The sequence below is a fragment of the Apodemus sylvaticus genome, chromosome 9 (genome assembly GCF_947179515.1).
Source record: "Apodemus sylvaticus chromosome 9, mApoSyl1.1, whole genome shotgun sequence".
NCBI lineage: Eukaryota > Metazoa > Chordata > Mammalia > Rodentia > Muridae > Apodemus > Apodemus sylvaticus.
In genome coordinates, this window is record NC_067480.1 from 40684619 (window position 1) to 40711724 (window position 27106).

At 44.3% G+C, this 27106-nt stretch overlaps 1 protein-coding gene across 1 annotated transcript in view; it reads right to left on the reverse strand.

Moving 5' to 3' along the window:
- Nucleotides 1–27106, reverse strand: part of Xrcc5 (X-ray repair cross complementing 5) — a 50789-nt gene that overhangs the window by 11373 nt on the left and 12310 nt on the right. Inside the window, exons 6-13 of the mRNA XM_052192647.1 lie at nt 26153–26344; nt 20076–20190; nt 18704–18842; nt 14675–14787; nt 11072–11134; nt 7070–7207; nt 6293–6383; nt 3293–3426 (exon numbers count right to left, since the gene is read on the reverse strand). Coding sequence (XP_052048607.1) covers nt 3293–3426; nt 6293–6383; nt 7070–7207; nt 11072–11134; nt 14675–14787; nt 18704–18842; nt 20076–20190; nt 26153–26344 — 985 coding nt within the window. The remainder of the gene's footprint in view (nt 1–3292; nt 3427–6292; nt 6384–7069; nt 7208–11071; nt 11135–14674; nt 14788–18703; nt 18843–20075; nt 20191–26152; nt 26345–27106) is intronic.

The following is a 27106-nucleotide window of genomic DNA, read 5'->3' on the forward strand; positions in this document are numbered from 1 at the left end:
AGAGAGAGAGAGAGCGAGAGAGCACCACTCCTGCCCAGGCCTGGCCTGGCCTCCTTCTAACTGGCCTCTCAGCTTCTGCTGACACTATCCTGGGCCTAAATCATCTGAAAAGGATCTTATGTTCTAAACGATAACTCCCCGGCTTATGGGTGTGCTCTGGGGAGGCCGTGAGACCTTCAGGAGCTGGGGTAAAGCTGGTGACAGCGGGCCCCTGGAGGTGGCTCTTTGAAGGTTACCCAAACCCTGCTTCCAGCATGCTGCTCCTGGCCCACACAATGTGAACAGCCACCTTCTGCCATGCGCCACCACTGTGAGCTGCTCCGTCTGCCTTCCCAGCTGTGAGAACCCCTGAAACTGAGCCAAAAGAAATCTCCCCTCCCTTGTTTCCTTCAAGTGCTTTGGAGACACAAGAGTAACTCATCCAAGCTCCTTACCCCAACCCAGGAAGTCTTGTAAACAAAGTTCCACTTCCCATCATAGCAGTGCCTTCTGACTCCTCACAACCAAGTAAAGATGAGCTCCTCTGGTTCCCTCCTGCCTCTGTGTCCTTGGGTAACACTCCTCATGTCCTCTGCCTGTCCCAGCTCTAGTGGAATTGGCCCCTTTCTATCATGTTGGGTCTTTGCTCAAATATTAGCCTCTCAGAATGCCTTTCCCTGACACCGTGTATGAAGCAGCCTCTTCGCTTGCAAGCTATTGTCTGGCCATAGTCTAACGTTTCCCAATTTTGGGTTTTTCAAGCATTTATTTAAAATCGTCTCATCAACTGCTTACTTCACTTATGTATTATCTAGCCCTTCCCCTTGAAAACAGCTATCTTCTCTTGTGTACTGCTGGACTGTAAGCACAGAAAGTATGCCCGGCACATAGTAAGAATCTGTTGATACTGACTGGAGCACTAGATGCTCTTCTGGAGGACACTCACTGTTGACAGGGATGCCAGAAAGACTCACCAAGGGTGGGGAGAGGACCAAGGGAGAGGCGGGTTGTCCGCTGCCCAAGTGAGTGCAACAGGCTAGTGCCAGTCAGTCGCCTGTCGGCATCAGTCTGAGTCAGGCCTGGGCAGCACGCCAACAATGGCCTCAGCCGGGTGTGGAGAAAGAGGAACACTCCTTCACTGCTGGTGGGGTTGCAAATTGGTACAACCACTCTGGAAATCAGTCTGGCAGTTCCTCCGAAAACTGGGCACCTCACTTCCAGAAGATCCTGCTATACCACTCCTGGGCATATACCCAGAGGATTCCCCACCATGTAATAAGGATACATGCTCTACTATGTTCATAGCAGCCCTATTTATAATTGCCAGATGCTGGAAAGAACCCAGGTATCCCTCAACAGAAGAGTGGATGCAAAAAATGTGGTATATCTACACAATGGAGTACTATTCAGCCATTAGAAACAATGAATTCAAGAAATTCTTAGGCAAATGGATGGAGCTAGAGAACATCATACTAAATGAGGTAACCCAGACTCAAAAGGTGAATCATGGTATGCACTCACTAATAAGTGGATATTAACCTAGAAAACTGGAATACCCAAAATATAATCCACACATCAAATGAGGTACAAGAAGAAAGGAGGAGTGGCCCCTGGTTCTGGAAAGACTCAGTGAAGCAGTATTCGGCAAAACCAGAACGGGGAAGTGGGAAGGGGTGGGTGGGAGGACAGGGGGAGAGAAGGGGGCTTGAGGGACTTTCGGGGAGTGGGGGGCTAGAAAAGGGGAAATCATTTGAAATGTAAATAAATTATATCAAATAAAAAAAATTAAAAAAAAAAGTCTGAAAATAAAAAACAAGGAAGGCTTGGTTTTGTTCTTGTAAAAAAAAAACAAAAAACAATGGCCTCAGCCTTCCTCACGGACCCTTTAATAGAGCTCCTCATGTTGTGCTGACCTGCTACTTCATAACCGTAATTTCCCTACTGTTATGGATCATAATGTAGATAGCTGATATGCAGGCCATCTGGTATGTGACCCCTGGGAAAGGGTTGACAGAGCCAATGGGGTCACGACCCACAGGTGGAGAACCACTGCTCTGACCATAGAGCAACAAGATGCCCTTAAGAAACAATGAAGTGACACAGCCCATCGAGGTCTCCCTCCTGCGAAGGCGGTGGCTCTGACTGGCCTGTTTTATTTGTTATTGCCACGGGTTGGACCCAGGGTCTTGCACTGGCCAGGCACATGCTCTGTCACTAAGCTACGCCCAGCCCTGCTCCCACATTTAAACAGGTATCTTCTTATATCTGTAACTTATAGATTGGTAATTTTAAAAGGAAAAAAAAAAGAGCTGAGTAGTTCTTGCAATTTCAAACTATTTCATATCACAACGCATACTATTCCATCCCATGAACTATTTCCATAAAGAAAATGCTATCTAGAAGTCTGTATTAAAAAAAAAAAAAAGTTCTCAGGCTCGACAGAATATCCTAGGAGTCAGTACCTCCCTCAGGCATCCACGTGCCCCTCCCTCCCTCCAGCATACACATGCTCCTCCCTCCAGCATCCACATCCTCCTACCTCCCTCCAGCATTCCCTCAACACGCCAACAATCCGCCCCTCTCACAGTATGCGTACTTATTCTGTGTTCTTTTACTTCCCCTTTGGCTTTGTTCACTCTTAATTCCCCAACTCCCCCTTGAGTTTCATGGGGCCTCATCCGTGGGTCCTTGTCCGTTCTAGATATTGATCCTTTGTGAAGGAATAGCTGACAAGGCTTCTTCTCCCTCTCTGGGGCTGTCTCTTCACTCCATTAACTGTTTCCTTTTGTGTGCAAAGCTTTTTAATTTCGTGAGGTTCCATTTGTCAATTGTTGGCCTTATTTCCTGGATGCCTAAAGTCCTGTTGGGAAAATCCTGCCTACACACAGATCTTGAAGTGGTTTCTGGACTCTCCCCTCTGAGTTCTCCCCAGACAAATAGAACTGGCTAACCATGTGGGGCTTTGCATCACGCCTGCCTCCTGTCAGGCACCCTTCTTCTTTTAGGTCTCTGCCCAAGGTCTCTACCTCACAGGGGGCTTCCATAAAATCCACGTCCAAGATCTCCACTCCTCATTTCCACAGTGTTTCTACACGGTTGCTAAACTATGGCTCTGTATCCGTTCACGCACTCAGGAGGCAGATCTCTGTGAATTCAAAACCAGTCTAGTTTACTTACTGAGTTCCAGGCCAGCAAGGGCTAAATAGTGAGATCCCCATCTCAGAAAGATAAAAAGGAAGAAAGGAAGGGAAAGAGGGAGTAAAGAAGGGGAAAAGAAAAGAAAAATATATCGGGCTGATCTTTCCTTTCTCACCTGGTACAATCGCTGAAATTCAGGATTTGGAATTTTGGAAGTTGGAAACAAGTCTTCAATGATGTCTTCTTCCTCATTTTTCTTTACCAAGCTCATGGAATCAATCAGATCATCAATAGCGCTCAACTGTGCCTCTTAAAACAATGATAGGGAGGCAAGGGGGAGATAGATCATTTCTATTATTCGCTATCAAAATGTACTGCTTTCCATTTCTGAATTCAGTAGCCCCGGCAGGTTGTACAGCGTCTGCTCAGCACTCTCTAGTTGTGTAAGTACTTGGCCTGACTCTTGGTTTTGCTATTAAGACTAGCTGAGGCTGGGCAATGGTGGCACATGCCTTTAATCTTAGCATTTAGGAAGCAGAAGCAGGTGGAACTCTGAGTTCAAAGCCAGCCTGATAAACAGAGTGAGTTCCAGGGCAACCAAAGCTACTTGAAGAAACCCGGTCTCAAAAAACAAAACAAAAACAAAAAATTATTCCCCTAGGTTAAATGTAAGCACAAAACAAAGAAGGAAGAAGAAGAGGAAGATGAGGAGGAGGAAGAAGAGGAAGAAATGAAGAGGAGGAGGATTTTACCTGGGGGCTGGAGAGATGGCACAGAAATTGAGAGCACTGACTGCCCTTCTAAAGGACCAGGCTTTGATTCCCAGCATCCACAATCAGCTGTAACCCCAGCTCTGGTCACTCTAACACCATTTTCTGTTCTATGTGTGCACTAGGCATGCATGATGATATACAGACATACATGCAAGCAAAACACCCATACACATAAGAGAAAAATCTCAAAAAACAAAAGGAGCTGGTTTACCAGGCACAGTAGCATACACCTTTAATCTCAGAACTCAGAGGCAAGCAGATCGCTTCAACTTCATGGACCACCTGGTCTCCTCAGTGAGTTCCAGGGCAGCCAGGGCTACAGAGTGAGCCCTGGTCTTAAAAAGAAGAAAACAGAACAGAGAGTAGCTGCCCTCTTGACTCTTTTCCAGTTCTACCATTTAGCGAACAGTTAGCAATGAAATATGATAACAAAAGTAAGAGTGTGTTCCAGAAAAATAAGTTTGCCATAAAATAATTTAAATATTAAAATCACTCCTCTATGGAAATTTAAACAGAATACTTTGTATCCAATGAGCTGACACTTTCAAAATAGTAATTAGCTAAAGAGAAAAACATTTAAACTAACAACTTCCAAATGAAGCAAAGCTTCCTGAAGATCTTGAGTTTCCTTCAGCGGAGCCCAGAAGTGTCACAAGAAGCTTTTGACCAGAGCAAGTGAATTCCTTCGTGATCTGTCAGAATCGCCCCTTTCTTTCTGCAGAGCTACTAAGTATACTACACACACCTGAGAACATTCCACTAAAACTCTAAAGCTCCTTGATGGCAGAAAAAATGACAGTGTCTCTTTGATGTCTCACTTAATACCTAGCAACTGCCCTTCAGTAAAAATCTACCAGGTCAATACAAATGGCACAGGCCAGAGCTACGTGGACAAGAAGCAAGTCGTCCCTGAAAAGCTTCTGACTGCCCCACCATGTGTGCGCCTTTCACAGTGATGGTTCAGGGCAGTTTGCAGAGCCGTCCAATGGCAGGAAGAGTAAGTGGCTTCTAAACAGTACCTTAAATGCTTCCAGTCTCTATGCCTAAGGCATCACAAGGCACCGTCCGCCTGTCTGAACCTGCCACAACCATCACCATCATAAGTGATGAGCTAGGGCCCACCAGGCGACTCTGGAGCCATTGCTCACACCAGGGAGCATCCAGTGAGTCCCACCCACTACGCTCGCAGCAGTTCTCATGCTAGATCACACTGGTGTCATAACCTCCCCCATACACATCAACTTGGGAGATTTGCCAATAGCTTTAAGAAAATTCATTAAGACATAGAAAATAAGTCAACTGATCCAAAGGTGCTCAACTTTTAGACTCCGGCTGATTCATAAGATAACTTCTCAACAAGTTTGGAATGAGGGCTGGGGTGGAACTCAGTGATTAGACTGACTGCACAGTGTGCATGAGACTCTGAGTTCAATCCCCAGTTAATCCTTAGTTAATTAATTAGCGAGGAATCAAGAGGCAGAGGCACAATCAACAGTGTAGCGACAACTCCTCTTACATTCCATTCAGGTCCACACGGGCCTGTCATGACAGAAAGCTCTAGCTCTAGACACCAACCCAAGGGACCCATTTGATTTTGTGGTCTTTTTTTAATAGCATACTGTCTCCAAAGGGCCTAATCCTAAAAATGCATTGAGAGAACCCCATTTGCAAACTCACCTTAAAATTCCCTCACCCTACATTGCCACAGATAATATAGAAGACTTGTAGCCTAAAGCATTATCATTTGTTATATCTCTCTGGATGATCTTCAAGTCTCTAGCATCATCTGTTGTTGTTTATTTTTGGTAGTTTTTGTTGTTTTGTTGTTGTTGTACTTTTTGGGTTTTGGTTTTGTGTTTTACATTCTGCCCACAACGACACAAATGGTGACAAATGGCGAGCTGCCTAGAAGACAGCACCTGTGGCTGTGAGGCTCGCTCTGGCATTCTGACAGCTGGCTGCAGGGGTAACTACCGGAAGCTCCCAACAAGCCCCAGTAAGAACTGAACTGCGGTCATAAACTACAAAGAAAGATCAAAGTGACCAGAGATGCTCAATGCTGCCACTGTCGCTCCTGCTACATCAGACCACGCCCAGGATGTGGGGCACATATACGTGCTCCCATTTGAGCAAGCTTTCTGCTTACAACTGGAGAGCAGACATCCAACAAGCTGCTCCTCGGATGCAGAAAGGAAAACCAGACAGTTTGGAAGGCTAGGAGAACCGGCTCCCTGTCAGAACACCTGCTGCACCACGTTCATCACGATTGTGAGTCTGAGCTTAGAATCCAAGTACTTCATTCCCCCCACGAGGGCCTGGCCCCATCCACAGCTGCAGCCAGGTGATTTCCCAAGAAGAATCTGTGTGCAGAGCCATTAGTGAGCTAAATGGAATTGACTCACCTGTGGGAGTGCATTTCTTATTGTTTTTCAGCGAGGAAAACATGTATTGCCGCAAGTCTTCCATGAAAGGCAGCTGCACATAAACTAAACACTAATGAGAGAGAAGTCAACAAGCAGAAACCATCAGATTAATGGAGATTCATCTGAGTGGTCCCAGATGCTGCGGGAGTGGCACAGCAGAAATAGTTCAAAACGCGGTGTAAATCTGACTGACACTCGGTAAATAAAGTCTTTGGCTGCCTAATAGTGAGTTCACAGTTGGAAACAGTACGGCAGATACCAGATGTAAAAGACATGCCTCAAAGAAGGCTGGTAAGGAACCATAAAGCACAGGACCAAGCAGAACCGACGGGACAGTCCATGGCAGGCTATCCGGCTGGGAAGCCGCCATCCCTACCCTCGCTTACAGCCTGCCGCATGGAGTCTCCAGAGCATAGGAGAATCAAACAGGAGAGCCTCACACGGACTGACCTTCACTCAGATCACAGTGAAATCACACCCGACTCTTATTCCTGGTCCTTATTTGCTAAACAGGAAGTAGTTTCTCTACTCATGTGGCTCTGAAAAGGCCAAGCGGGTGGGAACGGAGAGAGAGCCCTGCTCTCACCTTCGCTGGTGTAATGAGACCCTCCTTAAATCCGTTCAGGAGTCATGTTGCTTTCTAACTGAAAACCTGGCTTGCAAGCCAGCAATCCCAACATCATCTGGGAGTTTTCAAAAAATTCAGAAAATGGTTCCCCCCCCCAGCCCTACAGAACTAGAATACATAGGTTTTACCTCATAGGCATCCTTAATGTAAGGGAAGGCTACACCAACTTGAGGATTAGCTCTTTTGTCGTAAGCGTATCGGACGATGGCGACCATGTTTAATTCATCCAAAGCATGAATGAGGGAGGAAAGTGCAACAGCGGCCGCCTGTAAGGAAGAAGAGTGTGTCAGCTCAGGTCCAGCTCGTGAGAGCTCCTCACAGACAAGACCTGACGCTCACACGGGCCACCTGCTTTCTTCCTGTTTCAGCCTCTCAGTGGCGGAGCACCTGCTCAGTAAGCACAGAACCCGGGTCCCCCTTCTCAACACTCTGACTTCAGAAGTAACAGTCTCCTCTGATTACTCTACGTGGGTCTCTGCCACTCTTTTCTTCTTCCAACTAGCTCTTAACGTCTGCTTTCAGTCTTTCGTTTCTTTTCACTTTAAAACTCAGTTTAGGGATTATTTGGTCCAGTCTCATGAATGGAAGAATCAAAAGTCTTCAAAACTCTTCCAAGGAGATGGGGAGACAGGTCAGTAAGTTAGAGTGTTTGTCTTTATAACTTAAGGACCGAAGGTTGAGTCTTCAGCATCTGCGCTTGAAACTCCAGCACCCTCATAAAAACCCAGGCACGGCTGTGTCTATAACCCTAACACTTACGGTTGGAGACTGGCGGCCTAGGGGGTTGCTGACCAACCAACCTAGCCAAAAGGACACGGTTCTAGTCCAGTAAGAGACCCAGTCTCAAGGAAGTAAGAGAGGGAAAGGCTCCCCGGATCTTTTTCTGGCTTCTTCTTGTGGACACACAAATAAATACTGTCCCGTGAGCCAGGCCCTGACTGCGGATCGCTCATTTTGCCACACTCACTAAGACCTTTCTCCTCCTGTATCTCCCACTTCCGCTACCCACACCTCCAACTCGACCAAACTATGGCCTCAAAGTCCTTGACCTTCCTCATCCCTCAGCCTGAGCTCTACCCTGTCTCTCAAATCCACCACTGCCTCCTCTGTTCAGAGGTGACCCTGTCTGTCTCCTCCACAGACCTCTAAGAGTTCTGTTCCAGCATCACAGAACTGGCTGGGGCCCAGGGCTGTACCTTGTGCCCTGTTTTCCCTGGGTGCTTCCGCTCATATAATTTCCTCCTAGCAACGACCCCATCCATGTCTTCTAAGGCATTTCAGATGTGCCTTACTAAGTAAGCGTCATCTTCCAAGGTTCTGAACACCATGCACTTTCCCAGGATCACAGCTAGCTAGCCTGTATCAGTTAGATCTGTGTGCCCCATCCCTTCATAAAGACCTATGCCTTCAAATATCCTGCCATCAAAATAGTCTGCAGCTTTGATAATAGATAAATTTCCTCTCATTTCAAGGAATATTGATGTTAAGACTTTTCTTAGGAGGTGTCAAGGCCCTGTCATAGAGCAAAGAGGACTCCCTGAATTCACTGTAAAGATATTCTTCACTAGTGGGAATGAATGATGTACCAAACAGAACATGTCTGTCCTAATGCTAAGTCCCATAAGAGAGGACCAGATAAGCATAGAGTCTAGGGAAAAGACTATTTCTCATTTGCTTAGAATTAAAATTTGTGTGTCTTTAACAGGACTAGTCAGGATATTTGATGTAAAGGACAATGGGTTAATGACTGTTTCTCTATTGTAACAACACTGAGACTGTATTTAACTCCACTGAGTCCCCATTCCTTTCCTTTCTCCTCTGCCCTTCTTCTCCACATGCAGTGCAAATCAGCACAAAAATGTATATATTCTAAACACACACACATATTCAATTATAAGCAAATAGCCAGATAAAACATGTTAAGGAGTTAGTCACTGAATCACAGAATATTTTAACTGAAAAAAAATAATATTCACCCATTTTAGCAACCCCAACAAGGCACATGGCTGGTGCTTCGGAGACTCTGCTCAAACCCTTCCATGGATGGACTTAAGACAACCTCACAAGAAGGCAATCCATCTGGAGTTGGTAATCTCTGGTGACAGAATAACTCTTTTAGAACCAAGCTCCCCACCTGTTGGTCCCCGTTCACGGCTCTGGTAGGAAGCACAGATTAATTTCTATTCCACATGATCCTCCTCAAAGTGTTTGAAGACTGCTATTACATCTGTCACCGTGCCCTACTCCTCTGTCTACCCACACAAGTCCGCGGCATGCATTTTCTACTGTGCTCTCATACAGCACACTCTCCCTATTCTCCTATTGATCTCATAGGCACAGGTTTGACAATATCAGTTTTCGACTACCACAGAAAAAAACTCACAGATACCAAAGAGCCTTTAGGAAATGAAAGTGTCTTTTCTTTAAAAACTTCAAAGTGATATGTGATGATTTATTATATAAAATTGAGCCATATCTGTTACAACTCGCAAAAATAGAATCAAAGGACCATGGAAAAGTAGAAATACCCAGGACACCAACATCTACCCCCAGAATAATCTCAAGTAACCAAGAGACAACTTGATCGTTGTTTAGATATACTGACTGCAGAACAGCAGCTATAACCTTGGAACTAGCTTTACCTAGGAACTTCCAGAGCTCACCCACATCAGAGCCAACTGCGTCCCTAGAGCACCAAAAGTGCCAATGCCAATAAGGACTCATTCATAACAGCTGCCCAGGTTTCCTGGTCCTAATAAACCCCAAACTCTGCTCCATCACCTAAGCACACCCTACACATCCATGCCCATGGGCCCTGGATACGATCCCAGTCCTCATTCCAAATACACGATGCTTCATCAGAAACTTGTCTCTGTATTTTCTTTTGACTTTGACAACAGAAGCTAGTTACTTATATGACAAATTTGATTTTCAGCTCAGGTGCCTCAATATAGCTTTGCAACAGAACTCTCAAGAGGTGACCAGAATTACCTTTGTGGAAAAACAAAACAAAATAAAAAACAAACAAAAAAAAAGAAAGAAAGAAAGAAAGAAAACAAGTGGGAGTTATGTCCACAGCTAGAGTTCAAAAAAGTTTAAAATTATCAATACACACCGAACCAGACCAGCACAATTTCTAAGGATTGACTCAGGAGAACATCACAAACTAGAATTCTCAGGTGTGAAGTCGTCTATGTGTTGATGACTAATGAACTCACTCCCACCCAAGAGCGCAGAAGGCAAGCCTCTTTCCCTGATGTTAACTGTTCTCAGATACTAACAATGACCACCTACTAGGTGAGCAGGCAGCCATGTTCCAGAAGCGTGGAGAAAGAGGCCTTGACCCCTCCTGCCACCCTGAACGAATCTTCTACATTAAGGTCACTATTTTCTAATGCAAATACCTTTGAATTTTAGAAGCCTGCTTAAGCTGTTTTAACACACTATACTGGAATTTTCCAGCTAGATCAACACACCAATGAAATACTAAGTGCTGACTTAATATTTCAAAAAGAACATATGCAGAGAGCAAAGTGTGAGTGTAGGTTGTGAAAGTCAGAGTTGTTAGCCAGGAATAAACAGGCCTAACAACAGAAAACTTTAAGAACCTGGGAGACCAGGGAAATCGCCCACAGATCAGGAGCGCTTCTCCAGGTCCACACACCATACAAACGTTCACTGTTCATGAGAGACCAGGCCAACCTGGTCCAAAGCTCCTTAACAGCCGACACCTACACCTAAGTCAGACTGGTCAGAGGTTGCCGTGTAAGACTATGACCTCAGGTCTTACGCTGAAGCTAACATGAACCCCTTTAGCATCTCTCCACTTTCAGAGTTAAAGGTTGGTGACTTTCCCACGACTGTTGCGATTACTCATGTCATTTTATAACACAAAGGCAGGCCATCGTGATGGTGACCACCTTTAACCCCAGCACTTGGGAGGCAAAGGCTGGATGATTTCTTAGTTCAAGGTCAGCCTGGTCTACAAAGTGAGTTCTAGGACAGCCACGGCTACACAGAGAAACCCTGTTTCAAGCAAGCAAACAAACAAATAAAGGCCATAAACAGCCCACTTTCCTAGAATAACAGTTCAATTTGTAGCACTATCTCAAAGCTCCAACCCAACTCACCTCATCATCCTTTGCTGCAAAGACCTTTAAAACTTGATATCCCATGAAGAATCTTCTATGAACCTACAAGAGTAAGAGAGAGAGAAAAAAAATGTCTTGAGATATACACCACTGTAAGGTCCCATGTTGCTAAAATATCTACTTACAATGTTCTTCCTGGTAAACATCAAGAGCGACTGGAAACAACTTAGCACTTGAAGCTCAACTTCATGAGCACCCAATGCATGGCCTGTACTGTCCTACATGTTGGACAGTGAAACAGAGGAGCGAGCAGGATAGACCATGTCCTTCAACAGCCTAAAAGGTTGTGTAATTAAATGCAGTGCTGTATTACAGGCCAACACAGGGCACTGGGCTTGCTTGTGAGGGTTTCAGACGTCATATGTAAAAACTGACCAAGACTTGGGAAGTAGAAACTAACCAAAAGGTTTGGTTTTTTGAGACAGGGTTTCTCTGTGTAGCCCTGGCTGTCCTGGAACTCACTCTGTAGACCAGGCTGGCCTTGAACTCAGAAATCCGCCTGCCTCTGCCTCCCAAGTGCTGGGATCATAGGCCTGCGCCACCACGCCCAACAGGAATGCGTCTTGAAAAAGGAAACCGTGAAGGAAGGTCTATGGTGGCTCCAAGGCAGCCATCACAGTGAGCAATCAGGAGCAATGGGAACGGAGCTCGTGTTCATTGGTCCTGCAATAGAGCAGTGCCGAGGCCCAGGGCAAGGGGACAGGTGAAAAGTGACAAATTACAAAGACTGTCTCCTGAAGACTCTTGGGAATAAAGTCCTCAGGAGAGGTGGCAAGCCCCTGATGAACTGCAGACGACCAAAGAAAGCCAATGCTGAGCAGACGCGGGACAGGGAAACTAGTTACAGGCAATGTACTGCTGCCGGTCTCTCCCCATTCTTGAAATGCAATCAGGGTCACAGAACTCTGCTAACACCTGACTAGAAAATGTATGTTAACCTCCTAAATCACAACCCTACACCATCCGCCAAGCTCCAGGGAGCTGGAGCCTGGGGCTTATTCAGAAGGGTGTGCCATGTGTGGTTCTGGGCCACATTTCTCATCAGCTTCTTCCTCAAATTTCCTCTGAAGACGAGAAACCAAGATCACGTTAGAGCAACCGCGGCTCAGGCCCGCTGAGCTTCAAAGGTGTGAAGTGCACGTAATCTAAATATCCCTCATTTCCACTTCTATGTCCCAGTTGAAAACCACTATGCTAAGGCATACAAGAACAACCCTACACTGCTAGCACAGATACTCAAGCCATCTCCTTACCCTGAGAGAATTTATAATAGTCCTTGACTTATTCAAAAAATAGCTAATGAGGGAGCTGGAGAGATGGCTCAGCAGTTAAGAGCCCATAATGCTCTAGCAAAGTCCTGGACTTTGATTCCCAGCACTCATGTCAGGAGACTCACAACCCCTCATAACTCCAGCTCCAGGGGATCCAACACCTCTGGGTTCCCAAGCCCCTGCATTCACATGCACATAGCTACACCCAGGCACACACACACACACACACACACACACACACACACAAGCATAATTAAAAATAAAAAGGAATCTTTAAGAAATAGCTAATGACATCTTTATCTAGTACACCTAAATGACTTTTTAAAAGAACAGCCAGGAATCTGGAGGGAAGCTAATTACCAGTCTTTTCTGTCTCATAATTATCTACCCAGAATACTTAACAACGCAGCAAGAGAACTGAAAAGCTGCTGGATATTTTAAAATAGACAGTGTATACACACACACACACACACACACATACACACACACACACACACACAGAAGTGGTAGTGTGCTTGGCTAGCAAACAGTCACCATCCACACACAAAACTATTTCACACCAATTCATTCCAAAACTGGTGTTTTGTCAGCATTGCCGCTGAAGATGGATGGGGTGGAGGAGCATACGATTTCATTTCCGATAACTGAAAAAATCCACTAGTCTGTTAGAAGGTGCACATCTGTATAATGTCGTATTCCATATGGAAGATACTCCCCGCAACACCTTGTGTCCCCTGGGTAAAAACATACATGAAAGCAGGTATGGACAGTGGGCTGTTCAAAACTGTGCTGGTTCACAGTAAGAGCAGCGCTGGGCAATGGCACAGCTCCGGAGTCAAGAAGACCTGGTTACATAACAAGGCTAATCTTCAATTTCCTAATCTAAAAAATGCCTACAATAGTACATGCCTGGAAGGGTAATAATAACTAAGAATTTTTATCAAATGCTTACATGGGTTGGAACACTATAATTATGCATTTAATGGTAGTTATAATTATAATATTTGCCTGATAGTTGTCTGAGACAGAACTTTAAAACAAAGTTGAGTGGGGAGCCGGGACTCGGATATCCATCTCCGGAAACCTGGGAGACCCTTCTTCCACACTGGGGGGGAGGGGGGAGGTGGGTCTTCTCTTTGAGATAGGCAGTCTTTACCCATTTTCTAAGCCCAGATTTGAATAAAAGTATTTTCCTCCTTCAAAAGAACAATTAATAATTGATTTAAATGATAAAAAAAGAGAACATGATTTTAAAAGTAAAATTTGAAGTTAATAAATGTCTTGTTTTAAAGGGACATGTTTTGTTTTTTGGGGGGGTTTTGGTTATGTTTGCCCTGTTTTGCTTTGTTATTTAGCTAAAACAGGCCCCTACTTCCAGCCTGACAAAGGTAATTTCAGAATTAGCAATTCTGAATTATACTAAAGGTGTTTGAGATAGGGCTTATCTGTCTTATCTAGACAAGGGAAGAAAGGGCAGTTTATTCAGATATAGTAGCACACATCTTTAATCCCAGCAATTAGGATGCAGAAGCAGATAGATCTCGGTGAATTCAAGGCCAGCCAGGATACATAGTAAAATCTCTCTCACAAAAGGGAGAGAAGGGCTGGAGAGATGGCTCAGGGGTTAAGGGCACTGGCTGCTTTTCCAGAGGAGCGGGGTTCAATTCCCAGCAGCCACACGGCAGCTCACTGCCTTTAACTGCAGTCCCAGTGACACAGTCCCCTGACCTCTGCAGACACAGCATGACATGGTTAACAGATAAACATGCAGGCAAACATCCATGCATAGTAAAATAAAAACTACAGATCTTTTTTTTAAAGGGGAGACAGTTTGTACAAATTGGTCTAAATAAGATTAGTTTCACTTAAGATTGATAAATATTAACTTTCATATTTTGCATATTTACCTTAAAGAATTTTAGGGGCTCTAAACTTCCAAAAAGCAGTTAATTTAGCACAGTCCATTGCAGGACATTCTTAGAGATCTCAGGTAGGTTTGCCCACTTTTCGGCTTAAAGAGGTTTGGTTTGTTTGTTTGTTTGAGTGTTTAAAACTCTGTGTGTGTGTGTGTGTGTGTGTGTGTGTGTGTATACACCTCCACATACATGTGGACACACTTGTGCATGGGCACACACATATACACACACTCAGACACAGAAATTAATATTTTTTAAATAAAAAAAAGGCAGCGCTCCTCTGCAAACTACATTTTAGAAGACAGAATAAGAAATAAGCATGAACTGTAAATAGAGTAAGCAGTCAAAAGCCCAAGACTTGCACTTTGTTCCCAACTGCAGAGTAATTGCCGTACCTGAGAAGATTTACAAAATCCCAAAACAGAGAAGCACTTCCCCTCGGATTTATATTTCATTTGTTCCTCATCCACTTTAGAAAAAGGAATGATGTCGCTTCCGTAGCGGAACCCTGGAGAGTGAGAGCAGAGCATGTGTTAGCCATGTGGGGCCTGAAAGAAGCTGTGTTCATGCATCAATACATGTGTAAATCCATCAATGCATCAATACATGTAAAAATACATCAATGCATCAATGCATGTGAAAACACATCAATGCATCAATACATGTGTAAATACATCAATGCATCAATACATGTGTAAATACATCAATGCATCAATACATGTGTAAATACATCAATGTATCAATACATGTGTAAATACATCAATGCCTCAATACATGTAAAAATACATCAATGCATCAATACATGTGAAAACACATCAATGCATCAATACATGTGTAAGTACATCAATGCATCAATACATGTGTAAATACATCAATGCATCAATACATGTGTAAATACATCAGTATGTGTGTATATGCATCAATACGCGTGTACCTACATTAATACATGTATATGCATCAATACATGTGTAAATACACCAATACATGTATCCCAGAGCCAGTCTCTTCTGCTCCCTGGAACCAAATTACTGCGCCCCCAAAGGAGAGGCAGAAACAAACCGCATCTTCCCCTTACAGATGATTAAGGTCTGATTACATTTTAAGGTAGCATCCTCTGCAGTCTAGGCGCCTTAATGATCACCCAGCAGAGAAGACCATACAAACACGGCAAATTAGTCTTCCCCCAAAGACAGCCATGCTGACTGCAGAACAAGAGTGAGCTGTAAACATAATCAAAAGCACATTTATTCAGAAACTCAGAGGTCCACAGAGAAAATGGCCCATCAGAAATCTTCAGAACAAAACGTCCAGAAACACATGCTGGAAACAGGTGTGCCTGCAGCCACCTAACAGAAGAAGCCCAAACTCTACTTTAAAAGCACCCAACTGACTAGCTCTACACTTTTCTGGATTAGAATTTATGATATTACTGGAATTGGGTTGTACTTGTTTTCAGTGTCTTAGGTTGGATGAATATGGGTTCCTATGTCCCCACTACAAGTGAAAGAAAAAACATCCACGCCCCAACCCTGTTCTCTGCATCTGCTCTCTGCAGCGCAGAGGGACTCTCCACTGTGAATACTGTGAATGCAAGAAGGGTCATCAAAACCCCAGAAACAGCAGGAGCCCCGAGGCAGACTTCCTAATCCAGTGTCTGCCCGCGAGGCTGCTGGGGTCATGTAATTAATAAAAAATCATAGAAAGTAATTACTAGACTCATGCATGGCTTTTTGAAAAAGACAACAAATTTAAAAGTTCCAATACAAAACTCAACAGGGAAACACCTGAGACACGATTTAGCATGGCGTCTAAACCAAATGGCCTTCTTTTTTTTTCCAGTCACTTGTGTGCTGCAGGTAAGGGGAAGGGTACATACATGTGTGTATGTGTGCTCGTGTGGGAGTGCGTGGGAGGTCAGAGGTCAACTTCCCCTCTATTCTTCCTTTACTGTTCTCCACCTCACTTTTTGAGACAGGGCTTGTAATCCAGTCAGCTGGCCGGCTGGCTGGCAAGCCCCTGGGGCTCACCTGTGTCCACCTCCCCAGCGCGGGGCTGCAAGTGTGCGTTGCCATGCCTGGCTTTATTTTATTTCATTTCCTTATTTGTTTGGTTGGTTTTGAATTTTTTTGAAGACAGGCTTTCTCTGTGTAGCCTTGGCTGTCCTGAAACTCACTCTATAGACCAGCCTGGCCTCAAACGCAGAGATCTGCCAGTCTCTGTCTCCTAGTGCTGGGGTTAAAGACGTGTGACACTGCGTCCTGGCCGTTCTGGGGACGCTGTAGACCCAAACCAGGCCCTCACCCAGCACAGCAGCGCTTTGCTCCCCAGCCATCCCTGGACCCTAAACCAAGCATTTTCCTAACGTTTTCTTATCATCAGGCATGTTCTTATTTGCATTAGCAGAATCTCAGAGGTGCTCATGAAAACTGCCTGTGTTTTCTGGTTCTTCTACTTCAAGTGCAAATAACGTTCCTCCGAGTCAAGGGGTACAGAAGAGACCGTAGCATAGCACCATACATGGCTCACGTGTGTACCAGATGCTCTGGGTAAGAAAGAGGACAATCCACACATCAGTGAGTAGATGGTGGAGGAGACGCAAAGGAAAGTGGTCGGTAACTGAAAGGGAAACGGAAGCTGAGGAACTCCCACGCTGTGACCCAGACCGTGCCTAACGACCCCCTTCAGTTGCCTGCCCTAAGAATCTGTTTGTCCCAGATAACAGGACTTTCTTTGAACAACTTAAAGAACTGGTCCCCTCTCCTCCCGCCCCTCCCTTTCTAATCCAGCTGTCACACTCATCTCCCTCTGGAACACTCCTGGACACTGTAGACGTATGCGAATCCCTGAAACCATCGATGGCTCCACGTGCTTTTAAAATCATGCATACACTCTGAGACTATCATGCAAAACCCTTTATCAGCCCTAGTTCTGAACAGAATGGAGGGATCCAGACTGTTGGGACACAGCTCCCAATCTAGTTCTGTGTCTATGCAAAGATAGCTGTGTGACTTTATGTTAATGAGTGTCTTTCAGCTTTGGTCCTTCTGAGGGCCAATCTTGATTTTCTACTAGATGGGATAATAAACTAGATGGGATAATAAACTTTGGCATCACCGTGGAAACACTCCTCTGGGTGTGTCTCTGAAGTTCCGACTCTGACTCTGCATTAACTGAAGCCGGAAGGCCCACCCTGACTATGGATGGCACAGTCTCAAGAGCTGGGGTCCAGAGCTTAACAAAAAGGAGCAAATGGGCTGAGCACAGCTTGCTGAGCGTAGCTGTAGTGGGCCTCACATCCCTGCCGCCTTCCCTTCCCTGCCTGGCAGACTGGATCCCCAAACTGTGGGCCAGAATAACCCTTTGCTGCCTTAAGTTAGTTTTGTCACCGCAGTGAGCAAAGTCCCTGCTATAGTCCTGTGGAAAACAGAAATAGCAACAGTGTCTGCTTCATTAGGTTGTGACAAGAGAAAATGCAGGCTGCTACTTAGGATACATCACAGGCCCTCTGAGCCTGGCCTGCAGCTTACTCACACTCCTTTGCCCACGTGAGCCAGTCCTTCAACCAGATAGAATGATCCACTAACAACGGGGTCGTGATTCCAGCTCAACTACAATTCCAACAGTTCAACTACAATTCCAAAAGTCATGCCTACGCTATGCTACTAAATTCAATCAAACCAGTAGATATTGTAAAGTATTCATTATATTCTGTACATAACTGTACACACTATCAGCTTCAAATCATCCAATTCCCTCACACACTTAAATACATGCAGGAAGACATAACACCATTCTTGAGTTGTTTTTTTTTTTTCCTCAGAACTGGAAACTTAAAACTACCCTAAGCAGTACACAACCTGGTAATAAGTTGATCCCCGCACCCTGGCTGCTATCTTAAGCATCATTTGGCATCTAAGGATTTGAGCTCTTGAATATTCAGATATTCTCAGCTAGTTTCCCCGTCCTCTGGATGAAGATGTCGTCTAAACATACTATGTAAGCCAAACGGATTGGGTATATTTAGGCCTGCTTTAAAGAGCCTAGAGTGTATAAGCCATGACAATAATCACGAGTAATACTTCTCCCCTAAGTGAGCATACTCAGTAGGATGTAAGGCCTGGAACTGGCACTTGAAGAATGAGGGCGAAAGCTGCTTTAGTCGCATTATAAGCACCCTCCTCGCTAGTGAATCTGCTCCGCAGAATAAAGCCAAGTACAAGTCACTTGACACATTGAAATTTGGAAGGATCAAACACACAGGTCCTTCCCCAGGGCCATCTTGCCAGAGTCCCCACTGACCTACAGGACCCAGTGTGTCTGCTGAACCTCTGTATCAAAGAAGCATCTCTACATGACTAGTCTATGCTGCCTCCCGTCTCCTTGCAGAAAACTCTCGGACGGAAGTACAGACACTTGCTTCATACCTTGAATAGTGTCCTCTTTGGAAACTTCAGTTTCATCATCGTCATTTAGGCAATAAACAGTCTCCTTTTGTATATCTTCCTTCTTTAGAGTTCTTGCGTCCACAACTATCCAACTCTTTTTAAATTTCTCCTGTACAATCTATTATCAAAAGATAAATAGAAAATAAGGACAGACAAGGTAGTGACGGACAGAAAATGAAAATCTGACAGTCTCTGAACAGCTATTCTACCTACAGTATTTAGCCTCTTCTCTCCTTTTATTAAATGTTGGTTTATTTCAAATGGGAATACCTTATAGCTGTTTCTACAGTCCCCATTCCTCCTTTGGTAGGCTACAGGCACAAACTGATTTCTGAATACACATATACTTTCTATAGAAAACTCTCAAATTGACTAATAAAGAGGGAGAAAACATTTTGCCATAGTCAAAGGGAGGGGAAAGCCAACAAAGGAAACTGAGAGTTTATTTTCATCCCTCGGCACGCTCTTTCGGCCTTGTCAGAAACCAAAATAATTCAAAATTATCTCTGTGGTTCTCATCATGTATTTGGGAATTAAGTTCTTAAACATACAAAAATATTTCTGTATATTTATTTCCCAGATTTAATTCTATTTTTAGCATCTATTTAAGGAGGACACGGAAGTGCATGTTGAAGCTTAGATCAGATTCCTCCTCAGACTGGAACCTAAGTCATCTCAGAAGGCAACTGACTTTTGAAAGTGAACTCTGAAGCCGGGCAGTGGTGGCGCATGCCTTTAATCCCAGCACTTGAGAGACAGGGCAGGTGGATTTCTGAGTTCAAGGCCAGCCTGGTCTACAGAGTGACTTCTAAGACAGCCAGGGCTACACAGAGAAACCCTGTCTTGAAAGACAAAAAAAAAAAAAAAAGTGAACTCTGGTGTGCAAATGTACATGAGTACCCACACACAACCTGACTCTAATAAGCCAACATTTCTGACATCCTATAATAGCATCCTATGCTATTCCTATTGGACCACTAATAACTTAATTAGGTATGACCTTATCTCCACAGCTCTACACATAACTGGTGTATTACTGACATCCCCACTATGACACACAAAGACAAGTTAATCCATCACATTTTCTTTCCCCCAAAAGGAAAAGACACAAAGGCCTGAATTCCTGAGGAAGAGAGAATCGAGCCATCTTATAAACAATTTTTAAAGCCTCTCCTCGCATGCCTTTTAGATGAAAAGCTAAACAGAGATTAAATCAAAAGGGAGAGCAGCAAGAGAGGCAGTAATTAGACTCTGAATAACTCACACATGAATTGTCAGCTTCTTACATAAGCATATTTATCTGCCTAGTAACACTGCTTTTTAAAAAAAAAAAAAGCACTTTACTACCTACCGATTTATAGGCTACAATCTTTATAGACAAGTTGGGGCCAATGGTCAGTTGGCAGGGCCAGGGCATGGAACGCCTCTCAATCTTCTTGAAGACACACAGTTGCCGCAGACTCTCGCTTAATAAAGGAAAACACATAATGAAAGACAATTTTCTAATGTTAATTTAGACGAGATGGTTTCCTTATTTTACTAGAATGAGATGTAAGCTGTTGTTGATTATAAAGAGAGAAAGAGCAGCAGGTGGTAGGAAAATGACAACCGTGGCTGGGAAGGAGCCAGAGACAGGTCAGCTGGCTTGGGAGGGGGAACTCCAGTCACTGTCCTGACAGGGTAAAGGACCTGCTCGGCCCTCATTTCTTTCTGCTGTTACCAATGATTCTTAACATTTACGCTCCACCAAGGACACCTTTGAGGAGATGATAAAAACACATTCACCAGTGAGTTGGCGTACAATGGAAGGCACCCAGCCAGTCCCAGAAAACAACAGACAAGAGGCTATGAGCCCCAGCTCTGGAGTATCAAAGGCACGGTACCAGTCTGCAGTCCTGCTCACAATTCATTACTTAATGTCAACTCCCCTAAATAAAAGACAGGATGGTTTTATGTGCACACAAGAGGGAGCTACATAAATACTACCCAGGGAAGAAAGGACTCTGTAGCCTGTTTGATCTTCATGTAAAGTAGTTAGCTCTACAGGTTTTTAATGCAGAGAAGAGCAGGGAAAAAATAAATATAACATAGAGCACTGCTTCATTTAGACAAGGGTGGCATTTAGCCAAGTATGGTGGCACACACCTTTAATCTCAGCACTTGGAAGGCCGAGGCAGGCTGATCTCTGAGTTTGAGGCCAGCTTGGTCTACAAAGAACAGCCAAGACTACACAGTAAAATCCTGTCTCAGGGATGGTGGGGGGGTGGGATGGAGTACAATTCAAGTCTGGTTTTATTTGCCTTTAATCAAACAGAACAAAAGACCACATGAGAGGTAGAATGTGGCATCCAATCAGAGAAAGAGCAAAGGAATTGATGCTCTAATACACGCAGTATACAATCCAGACTTACGACTGATGTCCTTGGTACAGACCAAAGAAGAGTCTATAAAGTGGTAGAGAGCTACCTGATATTACCCACCGAGTAAGAGTCAGAGGGACCGCAACAGACTCCAGTCCTCAAAACCATGGTAGCAAGCAGCTGTTCTGCCTGACCCCCACTTCCAAAGTTCATGGTACACCTTGGCTTTGGGTTTGTGGAAAAATGACTATGTCTGCACCAGATCTAATCTGTCTTATGAGACATTACTAGTCCATCCATGATAACCATGAGGCATGGATTCTGAAAAGGATTTACTTAAAAGACTTGTATATAATTCTCACAGCCAATGTTGTCCTTCCTTAAGCCCCTTTTCCTTCCAATTAAAATTTTTGCCTGAACACTCAATCTTTAGACTCTGTTTTCATTTCTATGATCACCGGGCCGAAGGTCATACATGTGCAGTTTCAGAGAAACTGAATTTGAAAATCCAGTTGTAGCCGGGAGGTGGTGGCACACACCTGTAATCCCAGCACTCTGGGAGGCAGAGGCAGGCGGATTTCTGAGTTCGAGGCCAGCCTGGTCTACCGAGTAAGTTCCAGGACAGCCAGGGCTACACAGAGAAACCCTGTCTCGAAAAAAACCAAATCCAAAAAAAAAAAAAAAAAAAAGAAAGAAAGAAAGAAAGAAAATCCAGTTGTTTACAACTGACTTAAATAAGAACAGTCACTGTCTTTGAATGACAAAGTTCTGACCTACATGGAAGACCCAAAACCAAAGCAGTTTAATGTACTAATACACAAACATAGTCAATAATTTATCTGTTTTCTAGGGCAATGGGAAGATAATTTTAAAATAGTAAATTTATACTAGCCCATTACACATTAAGGCATGCATTCCCAAAGCTGAGAGAGAAACAGCTTAAGAATGCTCATCTGCACACAGTGTGACAAGAACACTATTAGTCATCTGCACACAGTATGACAAGAATACATATTAGTCAAGATGTCTCACTTTGTAGTATTTCTCACTAGTTCCTTTGGTGATCCCTTGGAAAATTACAATTCCATTCCAAGTTACCAATAATTTCAGGGGTTTCCATACTTAACAAACTTATGGTGTATTTCTTGTCAATTACAGATTTCCATAAATACTTAAAAATCATAGCTGAGAAAAAAGAGGTAGTCTGTTGCTACTCATAAAAATGCCAACCGCTGACCTACTTCAGCTGAGTTTGCACATGGCCCTCAATTCCATGTAGCAACAGATCAATGGGATTAATTCCTAAACGAAGGCGGCACAGCACTATCCTGAGACTGAATCCGTACAAGTCACTACTTGGCCACCTTTGTTTGGCAAGTTTCACTCCTCAAAAATAGGGCAGAAGATACAATATAAGCCTTCCCAGATTCTTTGCTCATAATAAGTGTATATCCAACTCTAACTGAAAATAAGATGGATAATGGAGACAGTCTCTCCCGCAGCCTCTACGGACAGATGAAAAAGCAGTTTCTTTCAGAGTTACACGCTACTTCAGGGGCTTCATCCCTTTGGTTGTTTTTCAAGTCAGGATTTTGCCATGAGGCCTTGGCTGTCCCGGAACTCACTCTGTAGCCCAGGACTGACTCCCACTGCCTCTCCTGGGATTAAAGGCATGTACCACTACCACCCCGCCAGGGATTTCAGTTCCCTTTCCGTCACCAAGGGGGACATATTCCTTTCATAACACCAACATTGTAATGACATTGGTTATGAATTCTCTACATTATGAGTTTGGACTTTGGGTGTTTTGGTTGTTTATTCTTATCTGAGAGGGGTTTTGTTTGCTTATTTGCTGTAACAGGACTTACTCAAACTATTTAATGATCTAAAGTAAGAAAAAAAAAGCCCCAAATCAAAACCATCATATTCCTTCCCATGATGCTCTCTAAAACCTAAAAAAGTAAAGGAATACTGACAGTCTCAGACATGACATCATTTCTCATAATTAAAAATGGTTCTTGCTGGTACAGCCACTATGGAAATTAATGTGGAGTCAGGCACTACGCGGCTACACGACTCTGGGCATCTGCCCAAGGACCCTGCACCCTACCACAGAGGTCCCTGCCTATCATGCTTACTGCTGCTCTATTCCCAACTGTAAGGAAAGAAAGCAGCCTAGACGGCCATCAGCTTCTGAGTGGGTAATGGAAATGCACCACATATACACGGGAGAACTAGAGTCAGCTTTAAAGAAAGGGGAATTATAAACTCTGCAAGAAAGTGGATAGAATTGAAAAAATATATTAGGTGAGATAAGCCAGGCTCTGAAAGATAATTAATATATATTCTCTTGTCTGTATTTATGTGGAGTCTGGCTTCTAATTTTTATATATGTGAATTATGTGTGAGATGAGTTTACAGAGGCTGGGGAACCAGAAATAGACCATACGAAGGAACAAAAGAAGCCTGAACTCTGTGTGTGTGTGTGTGTGTGTGTGTGTGTAGAACAGTAAGGAGACGGAGTGGACCCAAGCTAAGGCTCTATGAGAAAGCTGTAAGGAGGAGCGATGGCTCAGGGATTCAGAGCACAGACAGCTCTTGCAGAAGACCCTTGTTCAATTCCCAGCACCCATATGATGGCTCACAACCATTTGTGACCCCAGTTCCAGGGATCCAATACCTTCTTCTGACCTCTGACATGGGCATACATGTGGGCACACACATACATGCAGGCAAAACACTCATACAAATAAAGTAAAAACAAAAAACTTTTCAGAAAGTCTTTCTAAGCCATAAGGAAACTTTCTTCTCTGTAAGCTGTAAGAAGATAGAACTTTAAAGACTGACCAGAGAGGTCCAGGTTTCCTGTGTGGGTGACAAAGCTGTCCCAGAAGCCACAGGTTACTAAGTGCAAATCCCAGGGGCAGGTTACTACTGTGAATAACTGTACCCCTCCCCCAGCCTTGAGTGGGCTAATCAGACCTTATTTTGTCACAGTCGCCTAGCCCACCTGGAGTGGAGTCTCCTGTTTACCACATCCACAGTATTCCTGCAAAAACAAGACAGTCTGCTTTGAAACAAGAACCCAGCTGAAACTAAGGCTGGGTCTTCACCTATGTAAACGCAGAACTGAAGAATAAACTTGATCAGAACTTTGGTCTTGGCTCCATTCTTCTCTGCCCTCTACCTTAATTCCAGCCTCCCTTTCAGGTAAACCCACGAGTCAGTTTGCTCGTGACTGCTAGACTGTTACAAATAACTGGTAAAGGAAACTCCTGAGATCCTCCAAACAATAGGGCTACTGCCTCTACTGTGTGTTGCTCAACAGAACTGTGTGGAAAGACCCTTGTGCAGAAGGCACCTCGTGCTTTGCTTGCAGGGCAGAGAAAGCAAGCTGGCCGGTGCTGAGTGAGCAGCTTGTTCTCTGCTGTGTAGGTTTCCCAATGCTGGAAGATGCTAGGCAGACTGCCAGGCGAACGGTCATCAAAGGTCTTACTCAGTCCACGATGTGGATACAGTGTACTGTGACACCGGCCTGCCAGGCCCACAGAAGTAACTGTAGTATGACTTATGGCAACTGACCCCTCCATGCTGGAAAAGGCCACATGTAGTACTGTCAACCCTAGCAAACACCCATGGCTACAAAGGTCATAGGCCCTAGTGAAGAAGCTAAATGCACATAATATCCTCCTCAAATTGTCTTTACTAAAATTGTGTGTTTGTTTGGGTATATGCACATGAGGACATACTCAGGACCTCTGGAAAAGCAGGAAACACTCTTAACCACTGAGCTATCCCTCCAGGTCCTTCAAATTACCTTCTTAACATCTATGTCTATGCACATAAAGTAGTGGTGCTACATCAGGTTTGGTCAGAGAATCTTTTTTGTGGTAGGTGGCAATTACTACAGGTAGGACTGTAGGTGGTCAAAGCGCTAAAACTGTTTATTGAATGTTTGGCCATAAATGGGACACCTATATTATCCCCTACAAGGCTCAGGGAACACTATAGAAGATGGATCATAAAAAAAAAATTAAAAACTAGAGGAAGCAGTGGAATACTGTAGAATGTTGTGTTACGATCATGTAAGACTGGACCTTTCAACACTCCATCACGGCGTGGAGGGGCTCCCAAGTTCTGCCCTTCCCTCAAGATCTATAGGCAGTTAACACTTTTTAAGAAAGGAGGAGGCTGGGTGGTGGTGGCCCATGCCTTTAATCCCAGCACTTGGGAAGCAGAGGCAGGTGGATTTCAGAGTTCAAGGCCAGCCTGCTCTACAGAGTGAGTTACAGGACAGCCAGGGCTATACAGAGAAACCCTGTCTCAAAAAAAAACAAAAAAAGAAAGAAAGAAAGAAAGAAAAGAAAAGAAAAGAAAAGCAGGGAAGGAAGGAAGGAAGGAGGAGAGAGTTCCTTTTTCTTTTGGTGGGAGAAGAAGAGAGACATTTTCTTCACTACCGTAACTACAGGCGAGCCAGTCTTTGTCTGTAAGTAATCCCTCACCTATGCTCCAGTAAGCAGCCCTCATTGGGTAAACCCATCAGGTCACCACATCCAAAAACACATGAAAGTAGAAAGGAAATGCACAGAAAAGGAGAGATCAGCAGGACTGAGAGGACAGGAAGGGGCGAGTGTGATCAAAAGACATGATCCACGGGAATGAAAAGACACAATAAAAACAATTACCTATAACTAATATATACTAATAAAAGGACTTAAACATTTTTTACATGGGTTTAGTAAATGTATAAATGTAAATGTGGTCCAATACATGTGCCCCAAGCTTGGAATTAAAAACGGAGTCTATCACTCTGTCTCTGAGCCTCTGTATGCTCCCAAACTTCAGTGGCACATCTGGAAATAAATGAGAACCCTGGGCAAACCACAGCAACTAATAAAAAGAGATTAAGAGTGAGCTGGAGACTTCTTTAATAAAAGTCAGAACACTTATTAAAGAGTGACTGCTGAGTCAGAGAGAGACAGCATTAAGATGAGAGAGATCTGTGGGATCTCTGATGAGAGAGATCATGTGGGAAGACGGAGACGCCGCTGAAGCCCCCACTTCCTACCTGAAGGAATAAATTTCATCCAGCCCGTCTTCGCCTTCTAAAGACAGCATCACCCTTCTCACCATGCGGAGGCCTTCCTTTTGCTGCTCAGTAAGTCCTTTTTGAGGGAAGGAGGGTGTACGGTGGTCCAAGCCGGAATCGCAGTCTCCTCTCTCGCCAGGCTCGCCATTCTTGTCGATTGGAAAAGGCAGACTATTGAGAAAGAAGATAAGCTCTGGCTGCAAACCTGGATTCCACCCTGTGACTGTTCCTACCAATGGGGAAGACGCCTGCCTATCAGTCAACCTTACTCAGCTCCATAGTTTTATCTGTCAAATGCCATGTATCTACCTGAATATTACCTCAGCTTTAAATAGCCAACACTCCTTTGATTTCATAAAGAGGGGAAACTGGCTGCTGGCAAGCAAATAAGTAAAATGCTCTCTGTGCAGAGTGCAGTTAGAGCCGGGTCCTGGAGCCTTTCTCTCTGTCTCCACGGTTCACCTCGCTGCCTCGTACCTGGTTGCCCTCTGAGAATGCCTGTTCTACACTGCTCTACTATGGTCTGTGCCCCAAATGTCCTGCACTGGAACTCAAGGTGGGGGGGGGGGGGGGAAGGGGCGTCATCAGGTTGACCAATGGCTGAGCAGGGACTAAGTGCCCTTCTGCCTTTTCCATCCTTCCTGTCATGTAATGTCACGGCATCACCTGGGAGGCAGACACCCCCACCACCACCAAATACAAAATTTGTGTCAGCATTGTGAGCTCAGATTTCCCCTCCCCGAGACCTGTGAGGGGAAACTGTTTATAAATCACCTGACCTGTATTGTCACAGCAATGAGAATCAACAGAGGCAAGTTCCTGTAGCCCATGGCTACTAGCTAAGGACTCAGTGTGCTTCGCTCTGTCTGTCTATTGACTCTGTGAGTTCCCCATCATCCACCACAGTCCCACTCATCTCCTGGACCCTCATAT